General features: G+C 46.3%; 2 protein-coding genes and 1 non-coding gene across 3 annotated transcripts; 1 reads left to right on the forward strand and 2 right to left on the reverse strand.

Moving 5' to 3' along the window:
• Positions 1-853: 853 nt before the first annotated feature.
• Positions 854-2,055, reverse strand: ZNF391 (zinc finger protein 391). The gene has a single exon (XM_036272350.1). It carries the CDS (start codon positions 1,919-1,921, stop codon positions 854-856), a length of 1,068 nt encoding a protein of 355 aa, XP_036128243.1. The 5' UTR covers positions 1,922-2,055.
• Positions 2,056-10,065: 8,010 nt separating this feature from the next.
• Positions 10,066-13,134, forward strand: POM121L2 (POM121 transmembrane nucleoporin like 2). The gene has a single exon (XM_036272317.1). The coding sequence runs from the start codon at positions 10,066-10,068 to the stop codon at positions 13,132-13,134; it is 3,069 nt and encodes a 1,022-aa protein (XP_036128210.1).
• A 1,190-nt stretch (positions 13,135-14,324) lies between these two features.
• TRNAQ-CUG lies at positions 14,325-14,396 on the reverse strand. Its single transcript has one exon. It is a non-coding gene; the product is annotated as a tRNA-Gln (tRNA).
• Positions 14,397-19,340: the final 4,944 nt, after the last annotated feature.

Raw genomic sequence — 19,340 nt, forward strand, 5'->3', positions numbered from 1 at the left:
GATCCCAGACGCTCAACTCTTAAGGTGTAAGAGTGGATAAATGTGCCAATTTGACAAATAATCAAATAGGAAAAGGATGGACAAATAGGTGCTGAGATCAGTGTTACAAGATTGGTGAGAGTCAGAGCCAGAGGGAATCAGTTCATGAAGTCTGTAACAAACATTTTTAGAATAGGGCATTTTTTCCCCAGGATAATTGAGGAACTCAATGTCTGTGAGTTTTAGGACAGTCTTGGTAAGGATGAGATAAAATAACACGAGGATAATCAGGCACATTAGTAGAACTATGGGTTATACTTTGAGAAACATATGCTGCAGCAGAAAAGGTGAGAAAGGAAGAGAACCAATATGTCCTTTTAAGTCTAGAGACTGAATTTACCTCAACACTATTATCTCCAAACTGGTGGAAAGTTTTTTGTCTGAGTCTAAAGCCAGCTCCTCCTCTTCTGCAACTGGCACCAGCAACCACAAATACACATACACACACACAGGATTTCCTCTAAGCGAAGGGAAGGACTGATGTGGTTGGGAAAGAGGGGGTTTGCTGGCTGCTCAGGGACCCAAGCCCCATGGAATGAAGAGACAAGGAGAAGAAATGCAAGGTGTCAGGTAGTTGAATACTCTAAGGTCAGAGCCCTCCAGAGTATCAGATTGCTGTTAGGTGACTGAAGTCATCTTGTTGCATGCATCACTCATTTCAGCATTTAGTTTACAAACAGGAAGGAAGGCTAACTTAACACTGGCTTATCGCTGGCTACTAGGAAAGACTTCAAACACATTTATCTTCCTCTTCTTTCAGCTGCAGGAGGGTGTGCAATGTGCTCTTGCACTAACATCCCCGAAAGCCCAGTTGTCACTCCTTAATATGAAGCTGCTGATGTCTGATGAATGTTGAGCTCTGACTGAAGGCTTTCCCACAGTCTTTGCACTTGTAAGGCTTCTCTCCTGTGTGAATTCTCTGGTGAATCACAAGGGATGAGCTCCGACCAAAGCCCTTTCCACACTCTCTGCACTCATGAGGCTTTTCTCCAGTGTGGACTCTCTGATGTTCCGTGAGGGATGAACCTCGACTGAACACCTTCCCACATTCCCTGCACTCATGAGGGTTCTCTCCAGTGTGTGTTCTCTGATGTTCAATGAGGGATGAGACCCAACTGAAAGTTTTTCCACACTCACTGCACTTGTAGGGGTTCTCCCCGGTGTGTATTCGTTGATGCTGGATCATGGTTGAACGGTCACTGAAGGCCTTCCCACAGTCATCACATATGTATGGTTTCTCTTGAGTGTGAGTTCGCTGATGTTGACTGAGGTTGGTGCTTCGGCTGAAGGCTTTTCCACATTCACTACATTCATACGGTTTTTCTCCAGTGTGGATCCTCTGATGCAGACCAAGGTGGGTGCTCCGGCTGAAAGCTTTCCCACACTCACTGCATTCATAAGGTTTCTCTCCGGTGTGAGTTCTTTCATGTTCAATCAGGTGTGTACTTCGGCTAAATGTTTTCCCACATTGATTGCATTTAAAAGGTTTTTTCCCACCATGAATTCTACTGTGGATGAAAAGGTCTGACTGGTAACTAAAGGTTTTACCACATTCATTGCATTTACAAGGTTTCTTTTGTGAGAAGAGTTTTTGTTGTTTAATTAAGTCTGAATGATCTTTGGAATTTTCCCTAGATATGGGGAATCTAGCTCCCTTTGGAATGTTCTGCTGTGTATTAAGTTTTGAGCTTAGACTAAGTTCACTGGATTCTGGGCCTCTCTCCCCAGTGACAGTCTCCACAAGATTCACTGACACTCTTCTGATGGCTGTTTTCTCTGGAGATTTCCATGCAGGACCTGCTGTCTGCCTTGACAGCTGGCCCTCACTTTCACAGGCTTCTTCATTCATGGGACCTTGGGTGGTCCCTCTAAGACTTTCCATTGCTGACCCTGAAAATTGTCGCTTTTCAGAAACCGCCTGGTTGGTGTTGATGCTTTGGTTCAGTTCAACTCACCCCTATCTGAAAGACATTTAAAGTGCAGATGTCACCTGTGTCTAGTGTGGAGAACAAAGAACATAAACTAGCAGGAAAAAGACAACTAATTTGCAATTCATGCACACTAGCAACTTTATATGGGGAGAATATAAAAAGAGGCAGTGGAAGAGAAGTGAGTAAGGCCAGAAGAGATACCAGGCAGTGTTTTGTTTGTTTCTACAGATAATTCAAGAAATACAGGGAGGTGACTCAGTAATATGGTGAGCCAAAAAAAAAAAAAAAAAAAAAAGGAAATGAGCAGGTACTCCAGCTGAAGAGCTAAGTAGGGCATCATCAGAAAGTAAAATGAGCCCATGAGCATAGCAGCAACAAGCTCACAGCAGGATTTGAGATCTACTGGGTGAGGAATTGATCTGGTTTCAAATTCTTTTTTCTCATAGACTGGGAACCTCTCAGATGTGGAGATGAACCATGGAGACATCTGCCAGGAAGCCATGCACAGAGAACCTCAAGAGCAACATGATGATGCTGTCTGTGTCCAGCTTCACCAAGAGCACGCCTTTCAGCGGAAACAGGGAACACAGAGCCCTACCACTAGGATAGAGGAGGGGTCAGAATTTCTGATGTATTTGGAACCTTGCAGTGAAATCTAGCTGCATACTTTATGGAAACTGGCTCTCCTGCAGGGTTGGCTTGCAGCCCAGATCCTATGCGAATTCATCATCAGGGTACTTCTCTCTCTTATTAAAGCAGTCCTCAAGGCAGCAGTGCCACCTCCTAGGAAGAGTTTTGGAAATTTGTGAGTTTTTTGATTGTCCTATTGACTGGGGGCCAGGGATGATGGACATTCCTGCAAAACAAATACTGTTCCTTATCTGGCCAGACTTTCAAAAAAACTGTTACCTGAGACTGGAATCTAACACTACTTGACGTGTAAATACAAGTATTTTGCACAGCTTTACTATACTTTGGACAATCAAAGAAACATACTTCTTTTCCTTTGAATGTTATTAGGATGTGCTCACCATTTCAGTAAAATCAAGCCATTCATGTTATTAGATTCACAGAAACAACATTCAAATATCAGTGTGCATTTGTAGCTGTTGCAGTCACAGTGATTCTTTGCATAGGTGCATTGGTTTCATTCAATCATTTACATGCTGAAAGACATATTCTATCATAAATTACTTTCCATTTTGGCCCTGGCCGGTTTGGCTCAGCAGTTGGAGTATTGGCCCACAGACCTTTTTCTTTGGTCATTGGGTTTGATTCCTGGTCAAGGTCACATACGTGGGTTGCAGGAGGCAACAACCAATGTGTCTCTCACATTGATCTTACTCTCACCCCTCCCTCCCTCCCTCCCTTCCACGGGTGAGGATTAACAACAACAAAAAAATTACTTTCCTTTACTTTCTCCTTTATATTATGGTTAAGGTAATACATTGGTATTTTGGAAATTATATCTCTAGGTAGTTACTATTATCTATAAACTTTACTTCAGAATTGTAAAGGGAATGGTAGGTCTGAAGGGCAGGGAGATACTTCTCAATGCAATGGAACTAAAGTATTGATAGTTACCTGAGAGGTGAGTAGTGTATCTTTTAGTAGGTCATTGGCAAAGCTTCTAAAGCCTCCAGAGCAAAAGTCCTCGTCCCAAATGAAGTCCTTAAAGATCCGAGAACACCCACACCACCATAGAGGTGATGTGAGAACAACAGGATTGTGTACATTGTGAACTATGATGATTTTTTTTTTTTTTTAATCCTCACCCGAGGATATTTTTTCCATTTCTTTGTACAGATAGAGTGGGAGGGAGAGAGAGAAACATCGATGTGAAGGGACACATTGAGCGGCCGCCACTCGCACGACCAACCAGGGCCGGGGACAAACTGCAACCGAAGTACATGCCCTTAGCAGGAACCAAACCCGGGTCTCTCCGGACCGCAGGCCGACGCTCTAACCGCTGAGCCAAATTGGCCAGGGCCTATGATGATCTTTTTACATATTACATTCCATCCTGGAGATGTGATATTGTTGAGGAAATAGTTAGGGTTTTGGAGGCAAAGGGAAACCAGGAAGAGCTGAAATGTGAAGATCTTTATAAATTTTCACACTAGAACCATTCACAAAGAGTGTACTTAAAAGGAGGCAGAATATCCTGAACAGGAGAGAATCAGGACAGAGTTCACAGGAGGTAGCCAGTGCAAAGTTTAAGGTTCATGCTCATGCTTATTAATATCTTGATGATGCTATAGTGATCCAATTTGATATAAGATTATAATTCAACTAATGTATATACAGTGCGCACTACAGGAGTCCCAAAATGTAGTAGTTTTTGCATTTCAAATACATTCATGACACGGATAACTGTATCATGCAATAGGTGTCTGTGTGTGTGACATGTGATGGATACATAGACACTCCACTGGGGAAAGCATCTAACTTGGAGGTGCAGCCTCTGGAAAAGGGCTTTCTTTCGGTCTTTTCTCTTGTGTCTGCCTTTTCTAAGTATTTTACAAATATTGACTCATTTATGCCTCACAGTGATGGGGTACTACTATTATTCCCACAATACAAATCAAGAACTGAGACACAGACAGGTACACCCAAGCCAAATGATAAGTCCTGGACTCAAACTCACTACGCAGTACTTACTGCATCTCAACAGGTAGGGAAAGAACATTCAAGTCTCACTTTTCATTCCTGTGGCCCCTAAATGGCCAAGAAACTAAACTCCTCTGCCCCCAGGACACCAGCCCAAATTTGACCCCACAGTGCCATGGAGGCTTAGAGAGTGACTACCCTGGAAGGCTGCAGTGAGTTCCAAACACAGTAAAGCCCTATCTATGTAACCTTAACCCAAGGATTAAATTTGCTAACTCCCACTAAAGTGCCACCACAATGCGAGTGGTGACTTTGGCATGAATCAGTGAAACATCAGACAGAGGACCTGTGGGGCAAACATTTGCCAAGTAATCTGGATTTGGGGCATAGGTCTTTTGGTAACTACATAAAAACTAGAGGGAAATAACCAATCTGGTTTTATGTCCCTTCATCTGTAAAATGAAGATGTAGGACTTGATGATTTGGCTCAAAGCTATGATTCCTGAAGTTTAATTTTAGGTCCCAACTCTGAGGCACATACCGTCTGCCTAGATTTGGGATGAGATTAGCATAAACAGATTCTTTCAAACACCCAGAGACATATGAGAACCTCAGGTCCAAGTTTCAAATGAAACCATTCTAGAAACAAGGCAAAATTGCCTTGGCCAGGCAGCTCAGTTGATTAGAGCATCAGCCAGATATACCAAGGTTGCTGGTTTGATCCCTGGTGAGAGCCCAGAGAACAATCAACCAACGAACGCATAAATAAGTGAAACAATAAATTGATGTTTCTTTCTCTATCTCTCCCTTCCTCTCTCTCTCTAAAATCAACCAATCAATAAAAATTAAAAAAAAAAAAAAAGAAGAAGAAACAGGCCAATATAGCTGTGTTCTTGAATTGCCTAGGAATGAATACAGCAAGGGAGTATGGGGGACATTAAGAGTAGTTAGCAGGCAAATTGGGAATAGTCTCGTACTGCGCATAACTTGGTGGACTCACCTAAGAAGGGAAGTTCTACAAAAAGAGAAACAAACGTCTCTGCTCAGCCAGAGGACATAACTCTCAGAAAAGAAGCATGACTCCTTAATGTATGTGGGCTATAGATCTAACAGTGAAGTAGAAAGTTGCCTTTCTGTATTCCCCCTCCTCTTGGCTTTCTTCCTGGTCGAAGGCAAAGTTGGGAATAGGTCTTACACCACCTCTTCCCAGAAACAAAGAAAAGAACAAGACATTTATTTATGTCTGGGTAAGTCCTAGTTCTTTAAGGATAAAAGGTAAAGGGGATGGAGCTGGACCAAATCCAAACTCTCTCTAGGTGGTCTGAGGTACATATCCAGACTCTTTGTCAATTTTCTCACATGGGGTATTAGTTCACAGGGGGTATGGCTTAGTTCTTCCAGAAGGTCAAAACAGAAGGCACCTAACTCTTCCACTACCATGGGGCTGCGTTTCCCGAGAAAGACACCCTCTTTCTGAAACCTGGTCCGACACTGCAGAGTGGCACTACCGGTGCTTACCCGTCTTTCCTCATAAAGCTTCTGTGAGTGCTACAAATGAGAAGATGGCAGACAGCAAGGAGTGTTACATACAACATAAGGAGACTGTATCATCGCTGTGCTTACCTCAACAAATTCATTTAAAACTGTGATGGAATATGTTTAAGGAAAGATGCTCTAAGAGGATCTGAGAGGCTCCCTTCAACAACAGCTGCTGCTCCATGGCGTGGACAGATGCATTCTTTTCCTGGCTGCGGAGGATGAACATGAAATGGGGAAGGGAGGATGGACAGATGTGACAAAAGTCTGGGGTGGGGGCCAGATATATTTTAGATAGGCCAGGTGGGCACAATCTCTGCAAGGTTAGGGCCATACCTTTATCCAGGTTTCACACAGGGCTCCTCCATCATGGTGTGAAAAGTTGCCTCTCCTTTTCTCCTCCACCTCTTTCTTCTTCATACTTGGTTATCTGCACGACCTTACAGCTCTGCAGACATTGTGTCCCTACAGAAGCTCTCAAGTGCAGTTGTCACAAAGTGCTGAGGCACCAGCAAATGCTACCTGCTCCCTGTGACTAATTTTCCAGCCCTGACAGTGCTGGCCACCTTCTGTCCTAACCACCTGAAATTCCTCTGACCGCACCACTCACTTCCTCTTATAAGGTATTCTTGATCTGGGAAGAAATCTCCCTTTTTTCTGCTTCCTTTAACATAAAGAAACCATGCCATTCCCAAGGAAGCAGGTTCTGAAGGTTAGAGGTCAGCTCTTCTCCGGGCTGCCTATTTTCTTGGGCCTCTGCACAGAGGAATTGGCTCTCCGAGATAATCACATCCTCAATCCTCGCAAGGACGGTCTTCAGACAAGTGTTCATGGAAAGGGGCTCAGAATCGAGACAAATCCACAGAATTTTATGTATGTAATGTGTCACCACCTCGATCAACAAATAACATCTACCATAATCAAGTACCAACCCTCATTATTAGAATCATAAAATGAAGGCACTGTAACTTCAAGAAAAGTGCTTTAAGCGCTGCGTGCCTCGGTTTCCCCATCTGCAACGGGGCCGATGATGGTACATCCATCTCATGGGGTCAGTGGGAGGGTCAGACAATGTAGCAAACCATGGTGCAGAAGCCCTCCTCATCCCGCCGGAGAGGAGTGGAACGCATCTCCCCGGGCGCCCCAGGCCCAGCGCCTGCGACAGTGCGGCAGGGCCAGCCGAGCCCGCCCGCGAGGCCAGCGCCGTGCGCGGAGAACTCCGCCCAGCCGCAGAGGCGCCGGGTCAATCCGCGACCAGACCCCGACCCACCGCCCGTCTCCCCAAGGAGCCCAGTGTTCCCGCAAGACAGCTTCCCAGAGCCCCCGCCCACCCGCCCGGCTCTGCCGCAGAGCTCTGCGCGCGCCACTCACCGGCAGCCTCCCGCCCAGCATCGGACACTCACCCGGCTCGCACGGAACCTGAGTGCGCGGGGCATGGGGAAGCCGGAAATATTAACAGGAAACCCCTACGCGGACTGGCCGCTCCCGCGCTCGCCGATCTTCCCGGGCCCAGCCGCTCTTCACTCAGACCCCGGGTCTTTCCCGCACGGTGTGCAGGGAGAGTCCATGCCGAACAGCTGCTGGGACCATTGCTCCAGGTGCAGACGACCGGTTAGGAAACCGAGATGGCAGGGGGTGTGGCACGGCAGGCTAGCGCCCGCTGCGCATGCGCGGATCCGGTCCGCGGGCCTGGTTCCCGGGTGGACCGAGTCCTCCGAGCCCCTGGAGACGAACGCTGCGAACACCGAGCCACGCTTAACACGTGGTTTTACATAGCTTGTCCCGAGAGTTGGTCAAATTGAGAATGGACAATAAAGGGACTCAGCTGATCGATGTTTGGGAGGCTTAAATTATACTCAGTGCGCAGCGGCCGTTGCCGTTACTGTTTCAGTGATCACACCCGCGCTTCACGACTCTCGCGTTTGCTCTTCTCACGGCTCGCGAGAGCGCGTCTCCTGTCCTTTCGGAACCCGGGGGTCCTCTCTTAGCCCTCTGCCACCTTCTCAGATAAAACCGACTGAGTTTCCTGCCCTTCGTCTCTTGCTGTGTACGACAAAGTAAAGCTCCAATTCACCCGATTTAAACACTTGGTCGGGTCGGAAAAGCGCAGCCTGGAGGTGATGGCCCGGGCTGGGCCGGTTGTGGAAGCGCAGGTCTCCGACCTGCGCGGGAAAGAGCGGGGCGCAGGAAACTACCAAAAGGAAGGTCGTGAAAGAATGAGCACCGGGCACCTGGCCGAGGGTTTTCCCTTGGGCCTTTCACTCCTGTCTTCTCTCCCGACGCGTGTCCACCCGGGACTGAAGGCGCTCGGAGCCTTTCCAGCCCCCCATGAACCGTCTTGGGGAAAGGACTTTCAGCCAAAAGTAAAGACCTACGTGGGTCAGGAACAAGCGTCCCCTCCCTGATGTCCACAGAGAAGGGGCCAGGCCAGCGATTCCACGCAGATTAAAAGGGGAGGCAGCATCACGCGCACCTGAACTGCCCTCACTACTACGCAGGGACCAGCAGTAAGCTGATGGGTGTCATTTATAGAATGAGTCTACTTTAAGTTTACTTACATATTTCTGTAGAGGAAAAAAAGGAATATATTCATATAATCAACTTTTTAAAAACGTAAATATATTAAATTTAACTGATTTACAAAACTGGCTACCAGAACAGGACGGGAGGGGGGGGGAGAGGGGGAGGGGAGAAGGGAGGAGAAGAAGAAGAAAGAAAGAAAAGAAAAAGGAAAAAACAAAACTGAGTACAAAAAAAACATACTGAATGGTGGACAGATTATCTACGATCATTTACTATAAAAATAATAAACTATTTTTTAAATACTCCTTAAATTAGAAAATAGATTATTTTTAAAAGGGAAAAATAGACAGCTAACTTGAATACAATTATTGTGGCGAATTTTTTTGTACAAATAACTGATTTTTATACGAATACCATAAGGTCTCATTTAAGTTGAAACTCAATATTTTGCTAAGCCAGAGTCAACTAGGTGACTAACATTCTGAAAAATTAAAAAACAAATAACTTTAAAGATTACTTTTCAAAAAGTTCCTTCTAATAACAATAAAATCGGCACAAATCGAATCTTACTCTAAGAAAAGTCGTCGGAAAATGAGTTCCCTTCAAAACCCACTGTGTCCAAAAGCGGGTGCAGACTTCTCTCAGTTCTTTTCTCCCCCTCCAGGAGCTCTTGCGCCAGGTGGGCCGTGAGTGGCGAGATGGAGGCGTGGACTGAGCTCCGACCAGCGGTGCCTGCCCGGGCTCAGGTTCTGGGTACATAGAAGAGACATCCCGAGGCCCTGCCTGACTCAAAGGACGAGCAGTGGGAGGGCAACCCGGATTCTGCTCTGGGCGGAGACCCAGGATGAGGCCGGGAGGTGGCTGCGTCTAGAGCTTGTCTTCCTGGCAGATGACTGGCACCTACTTGGTTGCAGGAAGGCAAGGGCAGCGGGAAAGGAGAACCGGCAAATTGGGCGCCCAGTGTTCCTGGCTGCTGCGTCAGGACCTCCATCTGGCTGCACAGAAGCACCATCGAGTCTCCAGTCCTGGGTTCCCCGCTCGGACTCGGGAAATCTGGGCGGAACTGCGAGCCTGCTGTAGCCAGCGCCTGGAGACAGGCCCACTCACTCCAGACCTCAGCCGCATGGTCTCAGACAAGCGCTCCGCGCTCTGCCTCGAAACTCCTTGTCCGAGCGCTCAGTTTAGGCCTCCAAACAGCAGAGCCTACGGAGCTGCTGAGACTCCGCGTGCCCCTGTTCCCACCCACGCTAATCTGCGGTCTCAGGGCCTGTGGGTGTCGAGCTCCCCGAGACCATTGCATTTTCCTCGCGCCCAGATCCAACCGTCACCGAACCCAGCGCACTTGGACTCGGTTGAATCTGCAGATGTCGGAAACCTCGGAGGCCGACACTGTCCTCAAAGTCGCCGAGCTGCCTCACGGCTCTGCATGGGCAGTTACGTGGGCAAACCGGGACCTCCGCCATCCCCGGCAGAGGGGCTTACAGATCTGCCCCAGAGGCCTGTGACCCGCCGGCCCTCTCAGGCCCTTCACCAGGTCCACCGGATTCAGCACGTCCATCGCGCCCACCCAGCCCCGAGGCTCAAACCTGGGAGAAGGCCGCGGAACTGGGACCCCACCAATCCCGCTTCGTGGGTAGTGAATGAGGCCTGGAGGCGCTTTCCCATGAAGCAGCCTCAGAATTCCATCGTGGGGCCTCTTCCCTCAGACTGGTGGGAAAGTTACTTAAAGCGGACTGTTTGGTCTCTTCGTCACCCCAGGGCAGTATGGAGCCCGGTGACTATCAAGATCACTCCTCCCGAGCCAAGGAGGCTTCTTGCCACATCCCCACCACAGGCCATCAGTTTAGTGGAGTCCACACCCTCTGAGAAGCTCCCAGACCCACGTGCAAAGGAGACAGTGCTCAGGGTCCTCAGAGAGTGCAAGAAAGGGAGACTGAGGTTTGAAGAACCACCGTCCCCATCCCCAGAAAGGTCAGACAGTAAGAAGAGGAGTCCAGATGCCAACTCATCTGCATTTAAGCCTCTGGTGAAAAGTGGAGACCTTGCTTCCTTTGTGCCCAGTCTTGGGCCTCTGAAGAGAAGCCTTGACTCCTGGAGCTCAGACCACAGCTTGAATGGGAGGCCCCGGTCCTCCTGCGGGAGCTCCTTGGCCGGCTCACACACAGGTGGCCCCCTTGGCTCCAAAAGAAATGTTATTACAAGCTCTTATAGCTCTGCCAGAGATTTCTCTGAGCCTTGGAAGAGAAGTGTTCCCTGTGCACACCTCCAGATGCCAGAGTGGCCAGTAAAAAAGAAAAAAAGTCATCAGTGTCACTTTCCAGCCCCACTGGCACCAGAGGAGTCCCCAGCATCATCTGGCAGTACTGGGACACAAAATGAGGAGATTCCCCAGCTGCACTCTAGTCCAGGGACCCTGCTGTCCCTGAGCCCACCTTCCCAGTTTGGTTATACAGTTCCTGCTGAGAACCTGGTCTTGGGAACAAAAACTGGCATTCAGTGGGGCAACAAAACCAGAAAGGATACTACAGAGGTCACCACAGATCCTGTCCCTGAGGCTTGGTCTGCTATTCCGCCTTCCCTGTCTCTCATTCTGCCTTCTGCAGGCACAGCTCCAACCGAGGACACAAATCCTCAGGTGGCATCTCCAGGCCCACTAGCTTCCCCAAAGTCTATGGGAGAGGAAGTCAGTGTAGCCCACTCACCTCTGAAGACACCTGGCCTGCCGGCCCTACCTGGGTGCTCACAGTCAGAGCCCCTTCCAGGCCCCTCTTCAAACTCAAATCCCACAGCTCCTGTCACCCTTCTGATCCCTGTTTCTCCTACATCACCAGTCACTAACACTACAGGACCACCTTTGGCCTGTCAGGCTGACAGGTCTGCCATGCTCCCAAGGCCACCTGCCATTACCCCTACAGTGCCCTCTACACAAATGACTTTGCTTGGAATGGTGAGGAGTCCAGCTTGCCATCTTTCTGCATCTGTACCTCTTGCTGCAATTTCTGCTGACCCCACATCAAAACCTATTTGGGGGCCCCCACCCAACAGTGAGACTGGAGTCTCCTTACCTTCCAGAATCTCAGTCACAGCTGCAGCACGGTCACTTCCAGGCATCTCAGTACCCACCTTCAAGCCCATCTCTGGCAGCATAGAACCACTTAAAACTATGCCCATGACAGCTCCTTTCTCTTTCAAGCAGACTTCTCCTCCAGCTCCTCCTGCTTTTACACACCTCTTCCACGACCTGGTCAAGTCTACCTCTGTAGCCACCTCCACCACCACAGTCAGTGCATCCAAAGACTCCTGTTTCAAGCCACGTCTTGATTTTGGTGTAGCCGGTGTTACCAGTACTGCAGGCAACACTCACTTTGTCCCTTCCACAATTCACACTTCCCTTCTTGGGGCTTCTGGTGCCATCAGGGCCAGCATCTCCCCAGTCACAGGCTTTGTTTTCCCGCCTCCTCAGCATTCTACCATCCCTGTAGTAAACACAGTCAACATCTTTAACCAGGTTCTTCCCAGCACTGTCCAGATGTCCCCTAGTAAGAGCACTGCCAATTTTAAGGGCAAGAGCAGCCCTCTGTCAGCCTCAGCCCTCATAACCACAAGCCAGCCCACACTGTCATCGAGCATCTCCAATCCAACCTCAGCATTCACGGTTCCTTTGGGGTCAAGCTCAAGGCCACCTTTCCCACTATCCCCAAGAGCCACTCCCCAGCCTGCTTTTGGGGCTGCAGTTGGGCAAAAGCAAGGGGCTGCCCAACCAGCCCTTAGCCCAAGCTTCGATAGCTCATCTATTTTAGAAAACTCAACAATGGCATTGCCAACCCCAACCCTAATTCCAACTCAGCCAGCCTTCAGCAGCCCAACACAGTCAGCCTCTACCTTCCACATCCCTGCCAGCATCCGGCCAAATGTAGGCGGCACCCCAGCAAGTTTTCCCTTTGGTCAAGCTAGTGCCACTAGTTTTGGAGTTGTCACCCAGACCCACCAGAGTGGGGCTTGTGGATCAGTGTTTGGCAGCACAGCCCCACGACCTTTTGCCTTTGGGGGATTAGTGACTGCTATGGACTGTGGGGAGTCTGAGGTCAGCATGACTGTCCCAGACATGAGCTCCAACTCTGGGGTATTCTCCATTGAAGCAACAAGTGGAGCCACTCGTACTGTTACACCCTTTGCAAAAGGCTGGAGTCAGAACACCCAGAGCCTGGCTAGCCAGAGCACCCCTTTTGTGTTGGGGAGGGCCAGCATTTCTGCAAGAAAGATTATGTTTGAGCCTCCTCACATCACCCCCTTAGCTCAGAGCATTCCTATCCCTAAACCAATTAAGATAGGCAGTACCTTTGACTATGGGTTTCCCTCTCTGCCTGCTCAGGGCTCCACTGGGAGAGGGTCTTTCAGATCATCAGTCCCTTCATTTTCCATTGGTGCAAAACCAAAAACCCCAAAGAATCGGGAGCAAGGGCATTCCCGAAGGCATCATGCCCACAAGAAATAGTCTGTGTTCCTCACTATCACTCTGACTCAGACTTCAGTGTTGTTGGGAAGAGGCTCAGTATGTTCTAATTTCTAAGGCAAAAATACCTAGATTTAAGGTTAGAGTTTTATGTTCACTTGTGGGTCCTCATCTACATTCTAGAAGATGGAGCACCAAGATGTCTAGTGGTGATAGCAGAAAGAAACTGAGTGGAACCTCTGGACTTGAACAGAACCTTACCTTCCCCTTCACAGCATCAGGTGTGAGCTTAGTCATGACACTGCCTCCTGCTTTGTCCCTGGGAACAGATGTGCTAGGAAGGCAGCAGGTATAGCCCCACTGTCTTGCATCTTTGGGAGAGTCCTTCTCTTCACTGTGTTTAATAGGATTGTCATGAGTGCTTTCAGTTGGGTTTGGAGGACGAATGACTTGTAAGAGTGGTGCTCTGTTGTTAGAACCAGACTTGCCTATGTAACATAAGTCTGGAGCCTAGGTAATTGGATGAGTCAAGTTGCACCACATTATAGTGACAAATGCCAATTTTCAAGTTTTTTATTTTTATTTTTTTACTTTAAGGGATGACTTGTCAGGAAGAAATGGGGCCAGGGCAGGGACAAGTAGGGTGGTGCAACCTTGCTTCTCTGTACAACTTAGTCTGTGTTGCCTCCAGTAGGAGCAAGAAATACTCAGTTAGGGAACCAAAGTTTACACCTCATTTTCCTTTTAATTTGTACCTTAAACCACTCCTCCACATTCACATCTTTTCCGGGGAGGGTAGGCAGGGCAGGAAGTCTCCTGGGCCTGAGAACAAAGGAAGAAAGCACAGGAGAACAGATTCCTTGGCTCGTGGGAGGTCTGTGAATGAGCTATGGCATGGCCTTAGCACCTCGCATCATCCCGAAGGGAAAAAGGGACAAGAGCGAATCCCTGCAGATGTCTTGTTTTATGGATGCCTTGAAAGAGGCCTATTTGGAAAACTGGACCATCTTAAATTGAATAATAAAATAAAAATTGTCAAAATAAATGATGCAGAGATTATTGTTAAACTCGTCAGTTTGGAGGCAACAAGTGTTAAATTGCCCTTTGGCTGGTGACTGCAGACACTGGACTCAGCAGGCGTAAGGTGGGAATATCAGAAATGAACTTGGCTGCAGGGATTTGTATGAATGAGGAAAGGGGTTGTAGAAAGGAAGTGGGGAGCAAACAAAATGAGGTCCCACCGAGATTCGAACTCGGATCGCTGGATTCAGAGTCCAGAGTGCTAACCATTACACCATGGAACCTTCTTGTCGGTGAGGCTCCCTAAACTTTTGGTGACCTAGCTCTTCTTCCCAAGTCCCCTGACACAGTCATAAAGGTATCAAGTTTATCTGCTTTTCCTTTTCTAGGATTAAGTGGTGGACAGTTACCTGTCACAAGCTGGCCGACACCTTTCATACCAGAGTCTTTATGGAAAGGACAGCAGGGAGAGAGGCTCTGAGCCCACGTCTTTCCGGGAGCTCCCTCCCTCCCAGAGCCGCACGGGCTGTCAGGCGAATCTTAGAGTCTTCAGAGACTAGGAAAGAACAACCTTTTAAACATTTCTCTTTGCAGTGTATCTCTTGTTGATTTGAAAAGGAGATTAGTTGGTACTTGGGAAAGACGACTTGAAATCAGATGGCCCGTTAGCCTGGCCGGTGTGGTTCAGTGGTTGAGCGTTGACCCATGCATCAGGCGGTCACTGATTCGAATCCCAATGAGGGCAAATACCTAGGCTGTGGGTCAAATCCCTAGGCGGACCAAATGGTTCTACCTCTCTCTAAAGTCAATAAAATAAAATAAAAAGACTTAAAAAGTAAGTAAAACACACTTTTTAAAAGTTGCTAGCTATCTTGGCCAGTTTGGCTCAGTGGTTGAGCATTAACCTGCAGACCCGAGAGTTCTGGTTCAGTTCCCACTAGAGGCATATACTAGAGGGGGGGGGTAGCTAGCTTTTCCACTTTTTCCCCCTTTAGGCAGTGGGCTCCCACTCTTGAGCCCTCTGACCCTGGTGCAACTCTGCTCAACCACTGCTCCTGGAGGAAAAAACAAAGCACTGTGAGGGGAAATGTGGAATTTATGGGAACTGAATTGGGTTATGTGTGGATTCAAAGATAACGAGAGTGATGGCTTTGGAACTTCTTAAGACATTATACGTTATAGGTTATTCTCTGCTTTGTATCAGTTAAGAATCTAGTTTCTCTAAAAAATAAACACCCCTGACTGATTTGGCTCAGCGGTTAGAGCATTGGCCTGCTCACCAGAGAGTCCCAGGTTCAGCTCCCGCTAGGTGCACGCAGCAAAATAAAATAAAAAATAAACAAACCTGGGGCTTATATGGGTATCAAACCTGAGATCTTGGGGTTAATTAGAACCATTTTCTAACCAACTGAGCTAACCAACCTCTGACTTGCAAAAACCTTTTTTTCTTTTTTTTTTAATGTTAAGTTCAAAACAGTTGTTACATACATACCAATGACTTCTGAAACCTTATTCAAACTGTCACATTTAAGAGTTCCTGATATGGTAGGCCATTAAGAACTCACCTGACCATGGATCAGAGGACTCTAGGTTTAACTTCTGGCTGGGTTGCCTTTCTTCCATTCGTCTTTATGGGAATCTTGTTTAAATGGATACTGAAGTGAATTCTTAACATTTTTTGTTCATAGCAGCACTATTTACAATAGCTAAGATCTGGAAACAACTCAAGTGTCCATCAGTACATGAGTGGATAAAAAAGCTGTGGTACATATACACAATAGAATACTATGCAGCTGTAAGAAAGAGAGATCTCTTATTCTTTGAGGCAACATGGAGGGACCTGGAGAGTATTATGCTGAGTGAAATATGCCAATCAGAGAAAGACAAGTACCACATGATCTCATTTATGGAATATCATGAACAAAATAAGCTGACAATCAAAATAGATCCAAAGACATGGAAGTAGGGAATAGACTGACAAATCTCAGAGGAAAGGGGGTTGGAGGATTGGGAAGAGGAAAACCAAAGAATTTACATGCATATAGTCCTAAGCAACAGATACAGACAATAGATTGGGGAAAGCAGGAGGGGGGTGGGAGCAGGGAAAAGGGGGTCAATGTGGGAATAAGTGGTGGACATTTTTTAAAAGTTTTTTGAGCCTGGCTGGTGTGGTTGAGTGTTGATCCCTGCACCAAGAGGTTGCTGGTTCGATTTCCAGTCAGGACACATGCCCAGGTTGTGGGCCAAATCCCCAGTGGGGGGTATGCTGGAGGTGGCCAATAGATGTTTCTCTCTCTCTCTCTCTCTCTCTCTCTCTCTCTCTCTCTCAAATCAATAAAGAAAATAAAATTGTTTTAAAAGTTTAATCCAATTATTGTGAAATTCTCCCTCGGATTGTTGCTGTTGCTTCAAAATTTAATCTTGGCTGTTGCTTAATTTGGAATGGGTCTTCGGAGTAATCAAAGGAACACCTATAATCTAAGATTCTATTTTAAAAACTATACTGCTTGGGAAGAAATAAACCAAAGAACTTATAGCATAACCAATGGACACAGACAATAGTGTGGGAAAAGGCAGGAGGGGGACGGGAGTGGGGAGGAAGGGGTCAATGGGGGAAAAATGAGGAACATCTGTAATACATTCTACATTCAACAATAAAGATTTAAAATAAAATAAAATGAAAACTATACTGCTAATGATGGGGAGATCACATAGAGAGCTATAGAACATTTGGAATCAAAGAGGCTTTAAAGGACAAACAGTGAAAAAGGAAAAAATGTGGGTCTGAGAGCATAATACTTTTCACATTGGGCAAAACCCCCACCCAAATATGAAAACAACCTACTGTCCATCTACAGATAAGTGAATAAGAAAGATGTGGTATATTCCACATAGCCACATCGTATGGAATATTATTCAGCCATGGGAAGAAGGATATCCTGCCGCCTGTGACAACATGAATTAAACTTGAGATGCTGTGCTAAGTGAGATAATTCAGACAAAGACAATCGTTGTATGATCTCTCTTACATGTGAAATCTTAAAGAACAACAACAAAACCAAGTTCATAGATACAGAGAACAGAGAGTGGGGTGGTAGCGGGAGAAATGGGTGATGGGGAGACATTTTATGTTCATGGATGAGAATATTCCTAAGATGACAATAAATACTCTCTAAATTTATCTGAAATTCAACACAATCTCTATCAAAATCTCAGCTAGCTTTGTTTGTTTGGTTTTTGGCCTTTTTTTTTTTTGGCAGAAAGTAAAAAGTTGATTGCAAAATCCATATAGAAAAGCAAAAGACCCCTGAACATAGAATGTCTCTCTGTTTGTTTAGTTTTCAAAGTAGACAATTAGACACCTTAAAATATAAAATTGCTTTAAGAGAAGGATCTTTGATGTTGAGAAAGGGGTGGTGTAATAGTGCTCTTTTAAAAAATAACAACAAGAGGGGGTGGTGGGGGAGAGATAAACCACAGAACGTATATGCATGTGTGCATGAACAATGAACATGGACAACAAAGCTGGGGACAGGGCGGGGAGGGAAAGGGAGGGGGAATCAGTGGGGGGAAAAGGAGAAACATCTGTAACAAAAATAAATTAATTAATAAAAAAAGAAAACAACATATTTTTATTGACTTTTTAGAGAGGGAGGGAGGGAGGGGGAGAGAGAGAGAGAGAGAGAGAGAGAGAGAGAGAGAGAGAGAGGTGAGAGAGAAACATGGATTGGCTGCCTCCAGCACACTTCCCACCCTGGATTGGAGCCTGCAACCTGGGCATGTGCCCTGACTGGGAATGGAGTGTGCAGACCGGGAATTGAACGGGGATGATTCTCAATTCACAAAGCCACACCAACCAGGCTGTAATAGAGCTCTTAAACAGTACAACCTTGGAAGCTAGAATGCAAAGCTTTCTTACCCCAACTTGCCACCTTTTGCCTAACTGCTGTTAGCCTAATTTATTAGCCTCTTTCTTCTTAGTATTTTTCACATCTGTAAAGCACTCTTCTGTGCTGGGGCATTTGTACCATCATTATCTTCATCTTCTGTGTTGGCATCAGATGTCTGCATGTGCTGTCTACCATTGTGTATAGTGTCCAGAATACTTTATGAGAGTAGCATGTTGACAGAATTTGGGAAGAGCAGAGGACTACTGGAAAGTGGAAAGGTTATATTGTCTGTCAAACACCTTCACACAGAACATGTAATTTGTTTAGCTGAACAGCGTAGATGTCACTAGATTGTTTCTGAAAACCACACTCAAATACATCAATCAGTGTGATTTCCCCTAAAGAAGCCGGCCATGAATGCCATTGTTAATATTCATTTCTTTAAATGGAATGATTCAATTCCCCCCTCTCTCTGATTTATGCATTTCCACAGTTTCCGAAACTTATACAATGAACTGCTCACTATGAACAGTTCTTCACTTCAAAGTTGAGATGATATTAACCTTGTAGGACCATGATGAGTTCACATATGTGTTCAATTAATATTTATTGTGTGTACTAGGCATTGTGTACTACGGTTTCATTGATGAACAAAACTGGGCATTACACCTCCCCTCTTGGAAATTATATTGTAGTGAGAAAAACAGAGGAATCAAGTCATCATGCAAATTAACAAAAACAAAAAAAATGTGCAATGAAAAGGGTGTAGAGAGCTAAGAGAACTATAAAGATTTATTTAGAAAGTTTTGGGGAAGTTCTTTCTGAAAAAAAAATAAAGGCTGAGAAGATGCTAACCATGCATGGAAGAGTATTTAAGGCTGGATAATAACATGTGCACAGATCCATGGTAACTTAGAGAGACTGCAAACAGACAGTGTGGTTGAAGAGAAAGGTGCTGTGAAGTGTGAAATAAAGCTGAAAACAGAACAGCAGCCAAGGAGAGGATTTCTCAGGCCATCATCTTAAGGATTACATAATAAAAGGGTTATAAAATATGTAGGTAATTGATAGCTCTTTTATAAAAAAACAGTTTCTGCTTCGTATCCCTTTTTCGTCTCAAAGTACACAAAAGAATTTGAGATCTGATCTGACCTCTTCTAAGTATAAAAGAGCTAAATTTCTCCCAAACGATTTGAGAAAACTCACAGGAATTCGGATCCTGTGATTCTCCTTAGTCCTCTGGGGACAAAATTGGTGGTCTCGGTAGGGAGTCCGGGAGATGCGGCTCCCCCAGCCAGAATCCCAGTTCCGTGGCAAATGCAAACACACCGGTAGTCA

This window comes from Molossus molossus, unplaced genomic scaffold, assembly GCF_014108415.1.
Source record: "Molossus molossus isolate mMolMol1 unplaced genomic scaffold, mMolMol1.p scaffold_m16_p_20, whole genome shotgun sequence".
NCBI classification, from domain to species: Eukaryota; Metazoa; Chordata; class Mammalia; order Chiroptera; family Molossidae; genus Molossus; species Molossus molossus.